At 38.6% G+C, this 21082-nt stretch overlaps 1 protein-coding gene across 1 annotated transcript; it reads left to right on the top strand.

Annotated features, from left to right (window-relative positions):
• Positions 1–13941: 13941 nt before the first annotated feature.
• Positions 13942–20189, top strand: LOC148093011 (butyrophilin subfamily 1 member A1-like). Its single transcript, XM_087817227.1, has 6 exons — positions 13942–13954; positions 14673–14693; positions 18395–18421; positions 18876–18902; positions 19428–19454; positions 19630–20189. The coding sequence occupies exons 4-6, from the start codon at positions 18881–18883 to the stop codon at positions 20187–20189; spliced, it is 609 nt and encodes a 202-aa protein (XP_087673353.1). The 5' UTR covers positions 13942–13954; positions 14673–14693; positions 18395–18421; positions 18876–18880.
• Positions 20190–21082: the final 893 nt, after the last annotated feature.

The following is a 21082-nucleotide window of genomic DNA, read 5'->3' as shown; positions in this document are numbered from 1 at the left end:
GGAACCAGAAACATGGATACATGAAACAGACTGGCCAGTGCCCAAGGGGGAGGGGGAGGAGTGACTGGATGAAGAAGGTGAATGGGTTAGACAAACAACATATATGCATACCCGATGGACACAGACAAAATTATTTTACTTCATTATATAGGTGTTGTGGTCCAAACCAAGGCCAAGGGAGGGGAGGCATGAGTGGGTAAAAGACAGCAAAGAGGAGGGGGCTGGGAAGGGAGACACCTGCAATAATGTCAACATTATCATTTTGAATTTAAAAGAATGTATTTATTTAATGTGCAGTGCAAGTTTCATATGACTCGTACAAGAGGTAGACTTTTGGACACATGGGTGCCTTTGCTGTAGGCATCCTCCTCACTGTTGAAGCACCTGTCTCATGGAGGAATACATGTTTGAATTTCAATCTGAAAAAAGTGATAGTCCAATGACAGAGGATCAATTGACAATGCACATCCCAGAAGCACTGTCCTACCTCCCTCATGGTTTTATTTCCTGATTTAGTTCCTACTCAAAAGGCACGCAGGAGGTCAAGGGACACTGCCTCTGGTGGCTGAGATGTCCTTTGGAGCTCTTGGTTGCAATTGTCACAAACATGGGTCCATGTGCACTCCAGAGGGAACCATGAAATGGGTCCCAATGTCTGTTCTCCTCTATCCCCATGATGTGGTTTCATTTGGCATGACTTGTTTATTTCTTCCTCTACTTTTCAGGGAAGAGTGAACAGGGAAGAGGCAAGTACCAATTTCACTCAATTCTTTGAAATCTAGAGTTAAATGCTAAAATCCACAGTGTTTACAAAAGCTGATTGAATAAGTTATATCTCTTGAAAATTCTGATGTATTGCAATATTTTACACTCAAACATTTAAAACCATTAGATTTCAAAAATATCTGAGCCCACAAATTATAAACATTCACTTTCTCATTGATAATAACATTTACAAAAGAACTCCAGGAGGAAGAGATTGACTGACTTTTCTTGTAAAGAATAAACTACACTTAAATACACCTTGTTTAATTAAATATACATGTAAAAATTGGCAAACTTAAAATATCAATCTAAATATATTACTGTGTAGAAAAAAATTGTTACACAATAATTTTATTTCATTGGATGAGGTTTGTGGTTCAGAACCTTGAATTTCCCAAGGATCTCAAGCCGTCCATAAAGACATGTGTATGGGGTACAATTCTAGGAGGTCTCTGACACTTCACCAGCATTTTCCTGTTATTTAGTCATTGGAGAAAGTTCACATACCTTTCTACATATCCTAGGGAGCAAATGTGAGCTCTCTTGAAGCTTTTCCACTTTCCTATGTTTGTTATTACTCTTTTCTTATTGTATTCATTTAACTCGTTTACTTTCCAATTCAATTTTCAAAAGATCTTGATTTTCTGTGTTTCCCATATATTTAAAAATATTTCCATTTTGATTTTCAGAACGACTTCAGCAAGAACTTGGTAAGTCTCCTCAGACTGGCCTTCCTTTAGTGCTGTGTGTCATTGCCTTGATTTTTTCTTAATTGTATCTTATTTTTTAAATCAATACTCAACCCTTTCTTCCTGGGTTTTGGTGGGGATTTCTCATAAATCTTAAAATATCTCATCGATTTTACTCCTGTTTCCGGGATTCTCCCATCCTCTGCCTCCACACATTTCACTTCCTTGTCTGCATTCGCTATGTATTCTGAGGCTTCTTCTGCCCTCCAGATGCTCATTTCATTCCCGCCCATGGTCTGCAAGGTGAGAGGATTAGGTTAGGAAGTATGTGCTCGTTTTGAATCAACATCTGTTCTAGAAAATTACTGGCAGGTTCTCTGGATTATAGTGCCCATTGCTGTGCACACGGCTATGTCCTACATCTTGAGGGAAGTGATGAGACATCAAAGTTTCTAATTTATGTTTTCCCTCCACCTGGACGTTAAAACACTCGGAACATGCTACAGGCAAGTGTACTCTTCAGACGTGCAATTCTACTTGCCTTGACCATATATACGTGGGATCCCAAGTATATAAATATCTTTAGATGAATGTGGCTGGTTATTTTTCTCCTTCTGACACCAAAGATATTACTCTTTTTTCATTTACATTCATTTGATTTCAGTTCACCAACTCCTTCTTCCTTTGGGATTTTTATACTATGTTTTCACTCAGTTATATCAATAAAGTCTAAGGGTAGCCTCTAAGGTATTTCTATACCACTCTTCAGTGCCACATTCAGGAGATAGTTAAGATATTATGTCCCTACGTATCACATGGCAATTATATGTAGTTGGACTGATGATTTCAGTGAAATGATTTTCCAAGGTGTTTTCCTCATTTATGGAAATGAGGTGACTGACCATGTTGCAGAAACAATCATTAGCAGATGTTGGGATTACTTGCATCTTCCTTCTTTTTCTTAATCCTCACTTGAGGATATTTTTTCCCTTGCTTTTTTGACAGGGTTGCAGGGTGAAGGGGGGAGAGAGAGAAACTTTGATGTGAGAGAGACACACTGTTGATTGCTCCCCACATGTGCCTACACTGGGGCAGGGGATCGATCCTGCCACTGAGGCACATGCCAAACGGGCTAAGGCTACAGGCATACTTTGCAGACTTTTTCTGGCTTTTAAAAATCTCCCACCATGCCCATTTTTTATTCTTTTGCACTTTTGTTGACACTGTTATCAAGTGACAAACTGCGCTTAACAATATGTCAAGGAGCATTACATATCCTAAGAGAAGTTCAAAAGCAATATAGCTCTCGTATGGATTTTTTATGTTAAGGACCAAGAAGCAATGGACCTCAGATGTTTCAAAAGAAATAAAATACAATCATTCAAAGCCTAATATCCTCCTTTTCTCATCACAATTTCATTAATAATTTTTCTTCCTTGGAAATGGTCTTTCAAATATATCTCTGTAAGGTACCAAGCAGATTCCATAGGACCGGTGCAACAGGAACAGTGTGGGACAGATGGGGGCCTTTACTGTGCGCTTCCTCCTCACTGTTGAAGCCCCTGTCTGATGGAGGAATACATGTTTGCATTTCAATCTGAAAAAAGGTGATAGTCTAAGGACCGAGGATCAATTCATAATGTGCATCCCAGAAGTGCTGTCCTCCCTCCCTCGTGCTTCTAATTCCTGATTTCCTTCCTATTCACAAGGCATGCTCGAAGTCAAGTGCCACTGCCTCTGGTGGCTGAGATGTCCTTTTGGACCTTTGGGTTGCAATTGTCACAAGCTTGGTTGAATTTTCACTACAAAAGGAACCATCGAAAGGGTGCCCATGTTTGTTCTCCCCTTTACCCCTCTTGTGGTTTCATTTGGCATGACTTGTTTATTTATTCCCTTTACTTTTCAGGGCAGAGTGAACAGGAAAGAGGCAAGTACCAGTATAACTCGATAATGTGAACTGTTGAGAAAATGCTAAAATCCACAAATGTTTACAAACGCTGATTTTATAAGTTGTTTCTGTTGAAGATCATGTTGTATTGCAATTTTGTTAAACTCAAAGATTTAAAACCATTGGATTTGCAAAATATTTTTGCCTATGCATTATAGTATTTCAACGTCTCAATGATAATAACATCTACAAAAGGATTTCCCAGGATTAATAGATTGATTGACTTTACTTGACAAAAATAAACTGCACTTAATATACCTTGCTTAATTAAATACACATATAAAAATTGGCAAAATTAAATTATCCATTTAAATGTGTTACTGCTAAGAAAATATCTGTTACAAAATAATTTTATTTCATTAGATGAGCTGTGTGGTTCGAACCTTGAATTTCCCAAGGAACTCAAGTCATCCAAAAAGATACGTGTATGGGGTACAATTCTAGGTGGTCTCTCTGACAGTTCACCAACTTTTTCCTGAAATTTAGTCATTGGAGAAAATTCACATATCTTTCTACCTAGTCAAGGGACAAATAGGTTTTGCCAATTTTACATTTTTCGTTTAATTTGTTATTACTCTTTTTCTTATTATATTCATTGTACTAGTTTACTTTGCATTGCAATTTGCAAGTGCTCTTAATTTTCTATGTTTCCCATATATTTACAAACATTTCCATTTTGTTTATCAGAACGACTTCAGCAACAACTTGGTAAGTTTTCTCAGACTGGGCTTCCTTAATGATGTGTTTCGTTGCCATGATTTTTTCTTGTCCGTATCTTACTCTCTAAATCGTTACCCAACCCTTTATTCCCTAGGTTTTGGTGGGGTTTTTTCATGAATTTCAAATTATTCCATCGATTTTTCTCTTGTTTCCTGAATTCTCCCATCCTCTGCCTCCACACATTTCACTTCCTTGTCTTCAATCACTATGTATTCTGAGGTTTCTTCTCCCCTCCAGATACTCACATTCATTCCAGCCCAAGGCATGCGAGGTGAGAGGGTTAGGTTAGGAAGTATGTGCTCGTTTTGAATCAAGGTATGTTCTAGAAAATTACTGACAGGTTCTCTGGATTTTAGTGCCCATTGCTGTGCACACGACAATGTCTTACATCTTGAGGGAAGTGATGGGACATCAAAGTTTCTCATTTATGTTTTCCCTCCACCTGGACTTTGCAACACTCTGAACATGCCGCAGTCAAGTGTGCTCTTGAGACGTGCAGTTCTACTTGCCTTGACCACATATACATGTGATCCAAAGTATATAAATATTTTTACATGAGTGTGGCTGGTTATTTTTCTCCTTCTGACCAAAGATATTACTCTTTTTTCAGTTACGTTCATTTGATTTCAGTTCACCAACTCCTTCTTCCTTTGGGATTTTTATACTATGTTTTCACTCAATTATATCAATAAAGTCTAAGAATAGCTTCTAAGGTATTTCTGTACCACTCTTCAGTACCGCACTCAGGAGATAGTTAAAACATTATGTCCCTACGTATCACATGTCAATTATATGTAGTTGGACTGATGATTTCAGTGAAATGGATTTCCAAGGTTTTTTCCTCATTTATGGAAATGAGGTGACTGACCATGTTGCAGAAACAATCATTAGCAGATGTTGGGATTACTTGCATCTTCCTTCTTTTTCTTAATCCTCACTTGAGGATATTTTTTCCCTTGCTTTTTTGACAGGGTTGCAGGGTGAAGGGGGGAGAGAGAGAAACTTTGATGTGAGAGAGACACACTGTTGATTGCTCCCCACATGTGCCTACACTGGGGTAGGCGATCGACCCTGTCACTGCGGCACATGCCAAACGGGCTAAGGCTACTGGCATACTTTGCAGACTTTTTCTGGCTTTTAAAAATCTCCCACCATGCCCATTTTTTATTCTTTTGCACTTTTGTTGACACTGTTATCAAGTGACAAACTGCGCTTAACAATATGTCAAGGAGCATTACATATCCTAAGAGAAGTTCAAAAGCAATATAGCTCTCGTATGGATTTTTTATGTTAAGGACCAAGAAGCAATGGACCTCAGATGTTTCAAAAGAAATAAAATACAATCATTCAAAGCCTAATATCCTCCTTTTCTCATCACAATTTCATTAATAATTTTTCTTCCTTGGAAATGGTCTTTCAAATATATCTCTGTAAGGTACCAAGCAGATTCCATAGGACCGGTGCAACAGGAACAGTGTGGGACAGATGGGGGCCTTTACTGTGCGCTTCCTCCTCACTGTTGAAGCCCCTGTCTGATGGAGGAATACATGTTTGCATTTCAATCTGAAAAAAGGTGATAGTCTAAGGACCGAGGATCAATTCATAATGTGCATCCCAGAAGTGCTGTCCTCCCTCCCTCGTGCTTCTAATTCCTGATTTCCTTCCTATTCACAAGGCATGCTCGAAGTCAAGTGCCACTGCCTCTGGTGGCTGAGATGTCCTTTTGGACCTTTGGGTTGCAATTGTCACAAGCTTGGTTGAATTTTCACTACAAAAGGAACCATCGAAAGGGTGCCCATGTTTGTTCTCCCCTTTACCCCTCTTGTGGTTTCATTTGGCATGACTTGTTTATTTATTCCCTTTACTTTTCAGGGCAGAGTGAACAGGAAAGAGGCAAGTACCAGTATAACTCGATAATGTGAACTGTTGAGAAAATGCTAAAATCCACAAATGTTTACAAACGCTGATTTTATAAGTTGTTTCTGTTGAAGATCATGTTGTATTGCAATTTTGTTAAACTCAAAGATTTAAAACCATTGGATTTGCAAAATATTTTTGCCTATGCATTATAGTATTTCAACGTCTCAATGATAATAACATCTACAAAAGGATTTCCCAGGATTAATAGATTGATTGACTTTACTTGACAAAAATAAACTGCACTTAATATACCTTGCTTAATTAAATACACATATAAAAATTGGCAAAATTAAATTATCCATTTAAATGTGTTACTGCTAAGAAAATATCTGTTACAAAATAATTTTATTTCATTAGATGAGCTGTGTGGTTCGAACCTTGAATTTCCCAAGGAACTCAAGTCATCCAAAAAGATACGTGTATGGGGTACAATTCTAGGTGGTCTCTCTGACAGTTCACCAACTTTTTCCTGAAATTTAGTCATTGGAGAAAATTCACATATCTTTCTACCTAGTCAAGGGACAAATAGGTTTTGCCAATTTTACATTTTTCGTTTAATTTGTTATTACTCTTTTTCTTATTATATTCATTGTACTAGTTTACTTTGCATTGCAATTTGCAAGTGCTCTTAATTTTCTATGTTTCCCATATATTTACAAACATTTCCATTTTGTTTATCAGAACGACTTCAGCAACAACTTGGTAAGTTTTCTCAGACTGGGCTTCCTTAATGATGTGTTTCGTTGCCATGATTTTTTCTTGTCCGTATCTTACTCTCTAAATCGTTACCCAACCCTTTATTCCCTAGGTTTTGGTGGGGTTTTTTCATGAATTTCAAATTATTCCATCGATTTTTCTCTTGTTTCCTGAATTCACCCATCCTCTCCCTCCACACATTTCTCTTCCTTGTCTTTATTCGCTATGTATTCTGAGGCTTATTCTGCCCTCCAGATGCTTACTTTCATTCCAGGCCATGGCCTGCGAGGTGCGGAGGATTAGGTTAGGAAGTATGTTCTCGTTTTTTGAATCAAGGTATGTTCTAGAAAATTACTGACAGGTTCTCTGGATTTTAGTGCCCATTGCTGTGCACACGACAATGTCCTACATCTTGAGGGAAGTGATGGGACATCAAAGTTTCTCATTTATGTTTTCCCTCCACCTGGACTTTGCAACACTCTGAACATGCCGCAGCCAAGTGTGCTCTTGAGACGTGCAGTTCTACTTGCCTTGACCACATATACATGTGATCCAAAGTATATAAATATTTTTACATGAGTGTGGCTGGTTATTTTTCTCCTTCTGACCAAAGATATTACTCTTTTTTCAGTTACGTTCATTTGATTTCAGTTCAAAAACTCCCTCTTCCTTTGGGATTTTTATGCTATGTATTCACTCAATTATATCAATAAAGTCTAAGAATAGCTTCTAAGGTATTTCTGTACCACTCTTCAGTACCGCACTCAGGAGATAGTTAAAACATTATGTCCCTACGTATCACATGTCAATTATATGTAGTTGGACTGATGATTTCAGTGAAATGGATTTCCAAGGTTTTTTCCTCATTTATGGAAATGAGGTGACTGACCATGTTGCAGAAACAATCATTAGCAGATGTTGGGATTACTTGCATCTTCCTTTTTTTTCTTAACCCTCACTTGAGGATATTTTTTCCCTTGCTTTTTTGACAGGGTTGCAGGGTGAAGGGGGGAGAGAGAGAAACTTTGATGTGAGAGAGACACACTGTTGATTGCTCCCCGCATGTGCCTACACTGGGGTAGGCGATCGACCCTGTCACTGAGGCACATGCCAAACGGGCTAAGGCTACTGGCATACTTTGCAGACTTTTTCTGGCTTTTAAAAATCTCCCACCATGCCCATTTTTTATTCTTTTGCACTTTTGTTGACACTGTTATCAAGTGACAAACTGCGCTTAACAATATGTCAAGGAGCATTACATATCCTAAGAGAAGTTCAAAAGCAATATAGCTCTCGTATGGATTTTTTATGTTAAGGACCAAGAAGCAATGGACCTCAGATGTTTCTAAAGAAATAAAATACAATCATTCAAAGCCTAATATCCTCCTTTTCTCATCACAATTTCATTAATAATTTTTCTTCCTTGGAAATGGTCTTTCAAATATATCTCTGTAAGGTACCAAGCAGATTCCATAGGACCGGTGCAACAGGAACAGTGTGGGACAGATGGGGGCCTTTACTGTGCGCTTCCTCCTCACTGTTGAAGCCCCTGTCTGATGGAGGAATACATGTTTGCATTTCAATCTGAAAAAAGGTGATAGTCTAAGGACCGAGGATCAATTCATAATGTGCATCCCAGAAGTGCTGTCCTCCCTCCCTCGTGCTTCTAATTCCTGATTTCCTTCCTATTCACAAGGCATGCTCGAAGTCAAGTGCCACTGCCTCTGGTGGCTGAGATGTCCTTTTGGACCTTTGGGTTGCAATTGTCACAAGCTTGGTTGAATTTTCACTACAAAAGGAACCATCAAAAGGGTGCCCATGTTTGTTCTCCCCTTTACCCCTCTTGTGGTTTCATTTGGCATGACTTGTTTATTTATTCCCTTTACTTTTCAGGGCAGAGTGAACAGAAAAGAGGCAAGTACCAGTTTCACTCAATTCTGTGAACTCGTGAGTAAATGCTAAAATATACAAAGTGCTTACTAAAGCTGATTTTATGAGTTCTACCTCTTGACAATTAAGTTATTTTGCAATTTTGTTCAACTCAAAGGTTTAAAACCATTAGACTTGCAAAATATTTGTGCCACACATTATAGTCTTTCACTATCTCAGTGATAATAACATCTACAAAAAGTCTTCCCAGGATTAATAGATTCATTGACTTTTCCTGTCAGAAATACTGCACTGAAATACACCTTGACTAATTAAATATACATGTAAACATTGGCAAAAATAAAATATCAGTTGAAATGTGTTACTGCTAAGAAAATGTTTATTGCAAAATAATTTTATTTCATTACATGAGCTTTGTGGTTCAAAACCTTGAATTTCCCAAGGACCTCCAGCCATCCATAAGGACATGTACCTGTATGGCGTACAATTCTAGGAGGTCTCTCTGACACTTCACCAGCATTATCATGTCATTTAGTCATCAGAGAAAACTCACATATGTTTCTACCTAGTCAAGGGGGCAAATAGGTGCTGTCTTGCCAATTTTACTTTTTTTTTTTTGTTTTGCTATTACTCTTTTTCTTATTATATTCATTGTACTAGTTTACTTTGCATTGCAGTTTTCAACTGCTCTTAATTTTCTGTGTTTCCCGTATATTTACAAACATTTCCATTTTGTTTATCAGAACGACTTCAGCAACAACTTGGTAAGTTTTCTCAGACTGGGCTTCATTAGTGATGTGTTTCATTGCCATGATTTTTTCTTGTCCGTATCTTACTCTCTAAATCGTTACCCAAACCCTTTACTCCCTAGGTTTTTGGTGGGGTTTTCTTCATGAATTTTTAATTGTCCCATCGATTTTTCTCTTGTTTCCTGAATTCACCCATCCTCTCCCTCCACACATTTCTCTTCCTTGTCTTTATTCGCTATGTATTCTGAGGCTTATTCTGCCCTCCAGATGCTTACTTTCATTCCAGGCCATGGCCTGCGAGGTGCGGAGGATTAGGTTAGGAAGTATGTTCTCGTTTTTTGAATCAAGGTATGTTCTAGAAAATTACTGACAGGTTCTCTGGATTTTAGTGCCCATTGCTGTGCACACGACAATGTCCTACATCTTGAGGGAAGTGATGGGACATCAAAGTTTCTCATTTATGTTTTCCCTCCACCTGGACTTTGCAACACTCTGAACATGCCGCAGCCAAGTGTGCTCTTGAGACGTGCAGTTCTACTTGCCTTGACCACATATACATGTGATCCAAAGTATATAAATATTTTTACATGAGTGTGGCTGGTTATTTTTCTCCTTCTGACCAAAGATATTACTCTTTTTTCAGTTACGTTCATTTGATTTCAGTTCAAAAACTCCCTCTTCCTTTGGGATTTTTATGCTATGTATTCACTCAATTATATCAATAAAGTCTAAGAATAGCTTCTAAGGTATTTCTGTACCACTCTTCAGTACCGCACTCAGGAGATAGTTAAAACATTATGTCCCTACGTATCACATGTCAATTATATGTAGTTGGACTGATGATTTCAGTGAAATGGATTTCCAAGGTTTTTTCCTCATTTATGGAAATGAGGTGACTGACCATGTTGCAGAAACAATCATTAGCAGATGTTGGGATTACTTGCATCTTCCTTTTTTTTCTTAACCCTCACTTGAGGATATTTTTTCCCTTGCTTTTTTGACAGGGTTGCAGGGTGAAGGGGGGAGAGAGAGAAACTTTGATGTGAGAGAGACACACTGTTGATTGCTCCCCGCATGTGCCTACACTGGGGTAGGCGATCGACCCTGTCACTGAGGCACATGCCAAACGGGCTAAGGCTACTGGCATACTTTGCAGACTTTTTCTGGCTTTTAAAAATCTCCCACCATGCCCATTTTTTATTCTTTTGCACTTTTGTTGACACTGTTATCAAGTGACAAACTGCGCTTAACAATATGTCAAGGAGCATTACATATCCTAAGAGAAGTTCAAAAGCAATATAGCTCTCGTATGGATTTTTTATGTTAAGGACCAAGAAGCAATGGACCTCAGATGTTTCTAAAGAAATAAAATACAATCATTCAAAGCCTAATATCCTCCTTTTCTCATCACAATTTCATTAATAATTTTTCTTCCTTGGAAATGGTCTTTCAAATATATCTCTGTAAGGTACCAAGCAGATTCCATAGGACCGGTGCAACAGGAACAGTGTGGGACAGATGGGGGCCTTTACTGTGCGCTTCCTCCTCACTGTTGAAGCCCCTGTCTGATGGAGGAATACATGTTTGCATTTCAATCTGAAAAAAGGTGATAGTCTAAGGACCGAGGATCAATTCATAATGTGCATCCCAGAAGTGCTGTCCTCCCTCCCTCGTGCTTCTAATTCCTGATTTCCTTCCTATTCACAAGGCATGCTCGAAGTCAAGTGCCACTGCCTCTGGTGGCTGAGATGTCCTTTTGGACCTTTGGGTTGCAATTGTCACAAGCTTGGTTGAATTTTCACTACAAAAGGAACCATCAAAAGGGTACCCATGTGTGTTCTCCCCCTAACCCCTCTTGTGGTTTCATTTGGCATGACTTGTTTATTTATTCCCTTTACTTTTCAGGGCAGAGTGAACAGAAAAGAGGCAAGTACCAGTTTCACTCAATTCTGTGAACTCGTGAGTAAATGCTAAAATATACAAAGTGCTTACTAAAGCTGATTTTATGAGTTCTACCTCTTGACAATTAAGTTATTTTGCAATTTTGTTCAACTAAAAGGTTTAAAACCATTAGACTTGCAAAATATTTGTGCCACACATTATAGTCTTTCACTATCTCAGTGATAATAACATCTACAAAAAGTCTTCCCAGGATTAATAGATTCATTGACTTTTCCTGTCAGAAATACTGCACTGAAATACACCTTGACTAATTAAATATACATGTAAACATTGGCAAAAATAAAATATCAGTTGAAATGTGTTACTGCTAAGAAAATGTTTATTGCAAAATAATTTTATTTCATTACATGAGCTTTGTGGTTCAAAACCTTGAATTTCCCAAGGACCTCCAGCCATCCATAAGGACATGTACCTGTATGGCGTACAATTCTAGGAGGTCTCTCTGACACTTCACCAGCATTATCATGTCATTTAGTCATCAGAGAAAACTCACATATGTTTCTACCTAGTCAAGGGGGCAAATAGGTGCTGTCTTGCCAATTTTACTTTTTTTTTTTTGTTTTGCTATTACTCTTTTTCTTATTATATTCATTGTACTAGTTTACTTTGCATTGCAGTTTTCAACTGCTCTTAATTTTCTGTGTTTCCCGTATATTTACAAACATTTCCATTTTGTTTATCAGAACGACTTCAGCAACAACTTGGTAAGTTTTCTCAGACTGGGCTTCATTAGTGATGTGTTTCATTGCCATGATTTTTTCTTGTCCGTATCTTACTCTCTAAATCGTTACCCAAACCCTTTACTCCCTAGGTTTTTGGTGGGGTTTTCTTCATGAATTTTTAATTGTCCCATCGATTTTTCTCTTGTTTCCTGAATTCACCCATCCTCTCCCTCCACACATTTCTCTTCCTTGTCTTTATTCGCTATGTATTCTGAGGCTTATTCTGCCCTCCAGATGCTTACTTTCATTCCAGGCCATGGCCTGCGAGGTGCGGAGGATTAGGTTAGGAAGTATGTTCTCGTTTTTTGAATCAAGGTATGTTCTAGAAAATTACTGACAGGTTCTCTGGATTTTAGTGCCCATTGCTGTGCACACGACAATGTCCTACATCTTGAGGGAAGTGATGGGACATCAAAGTTTCTCATTTATGTTTTCCCTCCACCTGGACTTTGCAACACTCTGAACATGCCGCAGCCAAGTGTGCTCTTGAGACGTGCAGTTCTACTTGCCTTGACCACATATACATGTGATCCAAAGTATATAAATATTTTTACATGAGTGTGGCTGGTTATTTTTCTCCTTCTGACCAAAGATATTACTCTTTTTTCAGTTACGTTCATTTGATTTCAGTTCAAAAACTCCCTCTTCCTTTGGGATTTTTATGCTATGTATTCACTCAATTATATCAATAAAGTCTAAGAATAGCTTCTAAGGTATTTCTGTACCACTCTTCAGTACCGCACTCAGGAGATAGTTAAAACATTATGTCCCTACGTATCACATGTCAATTATATGTAGTTGGACTGATGATTTCAGTGAAATGGATTTCCAAGGTTTTTTCCTCATTTATGGAAATGAGGTGACTGACCATGTTGCAGAAACAATCATTAGCAGATGTTGGGATTACTTGCATCTTCCTTTTTTTTCTTAACCCTCACTTGAGGATATTTTTTCCCTTGCTTTTTTGACAGGGTTGCAGGGTGAAGGGGGGAGAGAGAGAAACTTTGATGTGAGAGAGACACACTGTTGATTGCTCCCCGCATGTGCCTACACTGGGGTAGGCGATCGACCCTGTCACTGAGGCACATGCCAAACGGGCTAAGGCTACTGGCATACTTTGCAGACTTTTTCTGGCTTTTAAAAATCTCCCACCATGCCCATTTTTTATTCTTTTGCACTTTTGTTGACACTGTTATCAAGTGACAAACTGCGCTTAACAATATGTCAAGGAGCATTACATATCCTAAGAGAAGTTCAAAAGCAATATAGCTCTCGTATGGATTTTTTATGTTAAGGACCAAGAAGCAATGGACCTCAGATGTTTCTAAAGAAATAAAATACAATCATTCAAAGCCTAATATCCTCCTTTTCTCATCACAATTTCATTAATAATTTTTCTTCCTTGGAAATGGTCTTTCAAATATATCTCTGTAAGGTACCAAGCAGATTCCATAGGACCGGTGCAACAGGAACAGTGTGGGACAGATGGGGGCCTTTACTGTGCGCTTCCTCCTCACTGTTGAAGCCCCTGTCTGATGGAGGAATACATGTTTGCATTTCAATCTGAAAAAAGGTGATAGTCTAAGGACCGAGGATCAATTCATAATGTGCATCCCAGAAGTGCTGTCCTCCCTCCCTCGTGCTTCTAATTCCTGATTTCCTTCCTATTCACAAGGCATGCTCGAAGTCAAGTGCCACTGCCTCTGGTGGCTGAGATGTCCTTTTGGACCTTTGGGTTGCAATTGTCACAAGCTTGGTTGAATTTTCACTACAAAAGGAACCATCAAAAGGGTACCCATGTGTGTTCTCCCCCTAACCCCTCTTGTGGTTTCATTTGGCATGACTTGTTTATTTATTCCCTTTACTTTTCAGGGCAGAGTGAACAGAAAAGAGGCAAGTACCAGTTTCACTCAATTCTGTGAACTCGTGAGTAAATGCTAAAATATACAAAGTGCTTACTAAAGCTGATTTTATGAGTTCTACCTCTTGACAATTAAGTTATTTTGCAATTTTGTTCAACTCAAAGGTTTAAAACCATTAGACTTGCAAAATATTTGTGCCACACATTATAGTCTTTCACTATCTCAGTGATAATAACATCTACAAAAAGTCTTCCCAGGATTAATAGATTCATTGACTTTTCCTGTCAGAAATACTGCACTGAAATACACCTTGACTAATTAAATATACATGTAAACATTGGCAAAAATAAAATATCAGTTGAAATGTGTTACTGCTAAGAAAATGTTTATTGCAAAATAATTTTATTTCATTACATGAGCTTTGTGGTTCAAAACCTTGAATTTCCCAAGGACCTCCAGCCATCCATAAGGACATGTACCTGTATGGCGTACAATTCTAGGAGGTCTCTCTGACGCTTCACCAGCATTATCATGTCATTTAGTCATCGGAGAAAACTCACATATGTTTCTACCTAGTCAAGGGGGCAAATAGGTGCTGTCTTGCCAATTTTACATTTTTTTTTTGTTTTGCTATTACTCTTTTTCTTATTATATTCATTGTACTAGTTTACTTTGCATTGCAGTTTTCAACTGCTCTTAATTTTCTGTGTTTCCCGTATATTTACAAACATTTCCATTTTGTTTATCAGAACGACTTCAGCAACAGCTTGGTAAGTTTTCTCAGACTGGGCTTCATTAGTGATGTGTTTCATTGCCATGATTTTTTCTTGTCCGTATCTTACTCTCTAAATCGTTACCCAAACCCTTTATTCCCTAGGTTTTTGGTGGGGTTTTCTTCATGAATTTTTAATTATCCCATCGATTTTTCTCTTGTTTCCTGAATTCACCCATCCTCTCCCTCCACACATTTCACTTCCTTGTCTTTATTCGCTATGTATTCTGAGGCTTATTCTGCCCTCCAGATGCTTTCTTTAATTCCAGGCCATGGCCTGCGAGGTGCGGAGGATTAGGTTAGGAAGTATGTTCTCGTTTTGAATCAAAATATGTTCTAGAAAATTACTGACAGGTTCTCTGGATTTTAGTGCCCATTGCTGTGCACACGACAATGTCCTACATCTTGAGGGAAGTGATGGGACATCAAAGTTTCTCATTTATATTTTCCCTCCACCTGGACTTTGCAACACTCTGAACATGCTGCAGCCAAGTGTACTCTTGAGACGTGCAATTCTACTTGCCTTGACCACATATACCTGTGATCTAAAATATAAAAATATTTTTACATGAGTGTGGCTGGTTATTTTTCTCCTTCTGACCAAAGTTATTACTCTTTTTTCATTTACATTCATTTGATTTCAGTTCACCAACTCCCTCTTCCTTTGGGATTTTTATACTATGTTTTCACTCAATTTTATCAATAAAGTCTAATGGTAGCTTCCAAGGTATTTCTGTACCACTCTTCAGTACCGCACTCAGGAGATAGTTAAAACATTATGTCCTTACTTATCACATGCAATTATATATAGTTGGACTGATGATTTCAGTGAAATGGATTTCCAAGGTTTTTTCCTTATTTATGGAAATGAGGTGACTGACCACGTTGCAGAAACAATCATTAGCAGATGTTGGGATTACTTGCATCTTCCTTTTTTATCTTAATCCTCACTTGAGGATATTTTTGCCATTGCTTTTTAGACAAGGTTGCAGGGTGAAGGGGGGAGAGAGAGAAACTTTGATGTGAGAGAGACACACTGTTGATTGCTCCCCGCATGTGCCTGCACTGGGGCAGGGGATTGATCCTGCCACTGAGGCACATGCCAAACGGGCTAAGGCTACAGGCATACTTTGCAGACTTTTACTGGCATTTAAAAATATCCCACCATGTCCATTTTTTATTCTTTTGCTCTTTTTTTGACACTGTTATCAAATGACAAACTGCGCTTAACAATATTTCAAGGCGCATTACATATCCTAAGAGAAGTTCAAAAGCAATAAAGCTCTCATGGATTTTTCATGTTAAGAACCTAGAAGCAATCGGCCTCAGATCTTTCAAAAGAAAATAAAATACAATCATTCATAGCTTAATATCCCCCTTTTCTAATGACAATTTCTGTCATAATTTTTCTTCCTTGGGATTGGTCTTTCAAATATATGTCTTTAATGTACCAAGCAGATTCCATAGGACCGGTACAACAAGAACAGTGTTGGACAGATGGGGGCCTTTACTGTGCGCTTCCTCCTCACTGTTGAAGCCCCTGTCTTGTAGGATGACATGTTTCCTTTTAAATTTTGAAAATATGAAGGCCCGTTGAAAGAGAAATTATTGGTAGTATTCATCTCGGAAGGCCTGTTCCACTCCGCATTCATTTTTATTTCCTAGTTTTGTTCCTTTCACACAGGTGGTATATTTGTTTATAAAAAAGTTTACCTGTAGAAAAATTTTCTCCTTATATGTAAGTTAATGGGTCAAATGTAGATAATATAATCAGAGAGTACAAGTTTTTTAAAAAATGTATCTTTGTTTTTGAAAGTGTTACAGATGTCCCCCTTTTTCCCCTTTGACCCCTTTTCCAGCCCCTCCAACTCCCTCCCCAGGGTTTCACCACACTATTGTCTGTGTCCATGGGTTATTCATGTACATATGTAAATTCTTATTAATCTCTTCCCAATTTTGAAAGTCCTAGCAACTGAAATCTAAATTAAAATTTATTGCAATCCTGTTACACAGAAGTATGTGACAGACTGGCAAATCTCTGCTGGAAGGTGGAGGTGGGCGGGTGCGTGGGGATAGATTAACCAAAGACTTTATATGCATATATGCATAACCCATGGACACAGACAAAAGTATGGTGAAGGCCTGGGGCAGGGGGTGGGTGCACAGTTGACGGGGTCAATGAGGAAAGAGAGGGGACATCTGCAATTCTTTCAAAAATAAACATAATTTTTTTTTAAAAAATTAGAAATCATCAGACTTGCAAAATGATGGACCCAGGTTGATAGTCATTCACTTTCTTAATGGTTGTTATATCTTCTAAAAAGACTTTTTCAATACTTCTACATATTTGCTTACCATTAATTAGACAAATAATGTTTACAGTGAAGACATCTTGTTTAACATGACATAGAAAGATCTGCACAATTAAAACTCCATTTCAGTACACCATTACCAAAATAACGTTTGTTATAACATTAGTTTTTAAATACATATTTTGGTTTAAATCTTGAATTACTTATATCCTTAAAACTTTCCATAAAGAAAAACATATGGGATAAAATCTTATTTATCATCTGTCCACGTCTCACCAGTTTTCTTTTATTCAGCAAAATGTGAAAATTCATTTTCCTTTCTCATTTTTCTAAGATAAAAATGTACTTCCTTACAAAAAATGTGCTTGCTCATAATTTTTTCATTTCCTGATTTTGTTTTTGTTTATTTGTTTTTTATGATTACATTCATCCTGCTAAATTTCTGTACACTGAAAATTTTTAACTCATTTTTATTTTCTGTGTCAGCTTTCCTTAACATTTACATTTTTTTTCTTTTACTTTTCAGGGAAACTTCAGATCGAAATTGGTAACTTTTTTCTGACATTCTATTTACTGATGTGTTTCTTAGAAACATTATTCCTTTTTCCCTTTCTTTCCCTTTGATATAGCCTTAGGCTTCTACCTTACAGATGTACCCCATAATGTCATTATAAGGTTGGGGATGTGAAGGGAATTAGTCTAAGAACCATGTGGTTATGCCCATAAATAGAAAGCTTCCTTTAACTTGGGTTCCCCCACAGTTACAGGAAGAGCCTATTGTTTTGCCTGTGATGCTGTCCCAGGTCTTACTGGAAGGGTTCACACTCCAAGCTGCTGAGTGAGACGAGCTCCTTCTGCGCGGCCTCTCTTCACACTTTGTCTATACTGATGTCAAGTACAATCTTGAGATGCTCTAGGCCACTTCTCTTGACCATATCCTTAAGTTATCCAAGCTACATAAATATTTTTGCACCATTTTGCCTGGTTCCTTTTCTTTTCAGCCATAGTTATTATGCCTTTTCACTTTTATTTTCATTTAATTCAACAAACTGTGTTTCCTTCAAGGTCCTTTATACACGCATTTTTCACTCAAGCGAATCTCATTGATAGTGTGACTCTAAAAGTCTAAGGCTATTTCCTAAGATTCTCCTAAACTACTTTTGAATGCCCCCTTACAAGAATTACTTCAATCCTCATGTATTCTCAATGTGTAGCGAAGTTTTCAGATGGAACAAACTTTAGAGATTTCTTTCATTACTTTTGAAATGGGCGTTACTGGGCCAATATGCAGACACAAACACTGTCGAGTGTAATAGCTTTAACTGCATCTTCCTAATGATGTTAGGAAAACCTGTCTCATAGCGTGTGTTTCTGTATTTTCTCTCAGATAGGAGGAAGGCTCAATATAAGTCTGGTGAGTAATGCTTTTCTCTCGGAAGCTCCATTTGTTGTCACCCTTGGGTCCTGCCCCATAGCAGTAGGATATGATGCAGAAGGACAGCAAAGTGCCCATCGTCAGCAGAGGAGCACTCGAAGCATCATCTTCTTAAATGTCAATAAATTCCCTGTGGCCTGAAAACCACAAATGACCCCTCATGTCCATTCTCCTCCCCTCCTTCTTCCTTCCTCTTTTCACTTTATGCTCCCTCCTTCTTCCCTCCCCTTTTGTTGCTCCTATATTCCCACCTGTCCTACACCTGAGCATTATTATCATGCTTCAAAAAATAGAAAATGAAGGTAATGCAAGACAGAAAGAGGAAGTTCCAAGCATTCAGAAGAAATGGGACAAAGACAGGGAGAAATGGAAAAGACAAGAGAGAAAACAGGGAAGGAACAAAAGTCAAGGCTGCCTGTTTTTTCTTTTGCAGTTTGGATGAAAGCGCCATTATATCCTGGTGAGTGACATGGGCTGTGTTGAAAGAAATCTTATGGTCAAGGATTTCTTAGATGACTAGGTACTGTGTGTGCAATAGTGGTCATCGAGGAAACACCAAAGTGCACATTTCATGAACTCAACAGGTTATTTAACATTTTAACAGATAATAATGTGTTTAAAACATTACATTTTAGCAGCTTGTTATTTTTGAATTGCATGTCGCATTGTTTTGAACATAGGTAGAGTGTTCAACATCTGCTAAAATTTTGGGAATCTAAGTGAAAAATAAGTTATTTGGTCAGACTCCCCATTACCTGATTTACTCTAAATAGATTATAGATATTTATCCTGTTGCATGGTGGGTCAGACCTTCATGTCAGGCACAATTTAGGAGATTGTAAAAGAGCCTCTAGTATATCAAAGAGACTTTTCTTTGGGTGCTATTATCTTGAATTAATCCCAGGGGATTTATACTCAGTGTTCTGGACAAACCGGCTCCTTATCTTTCAAATGGTGGAATCTCATGTTCACTTGTTCCTTGCAGATTGGAGAAAAGAAGAATTCAAAGCTGGTGAGTCTATGATGGTCCAGGAGGGACCCTGATCCTTCTGGAGTAGTCTGGGGGAAAATGTTGGACGTGAGCTCGACCTACCCTGGGTCAGAGGAGATCTCAGGGATCGGGGACCCTCTGGCCCAGGCCTGCTGAGACTTTTCTCAAAAACATGAAGGTCCACTTGTCTTTGCAGTAAATGTGACCCTGGATGCAGCCACTGCCCACCCTTCCCTCTTTCTGTCTGAAAAAGGGAGGCGAGTAACCTGGCAAGAAACTTATCAAGATCTACTCAGCTCCACGAAAAGATTCGACTCCCTTCCCTGTGTGCTGGGTCAGCTGAACATCAGCATGGGGAGAGCTTTCTGGGAGGTGGAGGTTGGAAACACACATTCCTGGGACCTGGGAATCTGTAGGGATAATGTAAAAAGGAAGGGGGGGATCACAATGTCCCCCCAGAATGGTTTCTGGGCCATCAGGCTCTATGACGGGGAATACTGGGCTCTCACCTCCCCAGAAACTCATCTTATTCTAGGAGAAAAACCCGATAAAGTGGGGATATTCCTGGATTATGAGGCTGGAGAGGTATGTTTCTATAACATGACTGATGGGTCCCACATATTCAGCTTTCCTCAGAACACATTCTCTGGTGTCCTAAGACCTCTTTTCAGGCTTTGGTCTTCTGACTCAGGCTCCCTAACCATCTGCCCAGGGAAAGAAGAACTGACTGATGTTCTAAATCATATACCTAACTAACAAGCATAAAAAATTATTACTTTGGGGCCCAGTGATGGTCACGATTCTCCCCCAGTGAGATACAAGTTGAATTTTTCCTTACTGGTTCATGTTCAAGATGAAGCTCTGAGGCACACACTGATGATTGCCCCTCATATCAATTCCACTTCTTCCTTAGTTAGATTCCTCTCATTATTGCCCTGTCCTATGACAGCCTCATACAAATGTTAGGTTTCCTACCCTCCCCTTCTGCATGTCACTAAATGATGGCCTGTGTATTATAAGGTGAATTATTCTGTGTGACTCCTGAGATGTGTCCTTAAAGGGAAATGATGTCCTTCTTTTCTCCTTTACTTTTTCTGCTGGCTATAATGTGTCATCACTGATGGAACTCAAAACACATCTATGGCCATGTAAAGTGATACGGATGGCAGAGAAGGTAGAATGAGCTTGAGTTGTTGACAATGTCATGGAACTAACTACTGTATTGCCCGATTCCAGAATTACTTTCTGTGAGAAATAAACTTTTGTTTCTTTAAGACATTTAAATGTTGAATATTTGTCTCTAGTGATTGAATCTCACTGACTGATGAACTCTCCCTTAAGGGTGGCAGCAGATGACATCCACAGTTGAATATTCAGGGGAACCCCAAGGTGTAAGTCCTGTTCTTGATCACTTAGCTCATCACGCTCCTCCAGTGCATCCGTCTCATCGGGCCTCTCACTTTGCCCTGGCCTGTCAGCCAGTCCTGATGTCACTTACTACCCTTTTTTATTTAGGTGTCATGGTTTATACTGTCAAGTGTTCTATTACTAATGTATGAAAAGCTTGATGTTATTATTCTTCTAGCATATCAGCTTGGCAAAACTTTAAATATGAACTAACTCAGTTGTCTATTTCCCAGGCTGGCAGC

This window comes from Miniopterus natalensis, chromosome 5 (assembly GCF_054644295.1).
Source record: "Miniopterus natalensis isolate mMinNat1 chromosome 5, mMinNat1.hap1, whole genome shotgun sequence".
Taxonomy (NCBI): Eukaryota; Metazoa; Chordata; class Mammalia; order Chiroptera; family Miniopteridae; genus Miniopterus; species Miniopterus natalensis.
The sequence above is the reverse complement of the archived record's forward strand: the minus strand, read 5'-3'. Positions and strand labels throughout refer to the sequence as shown.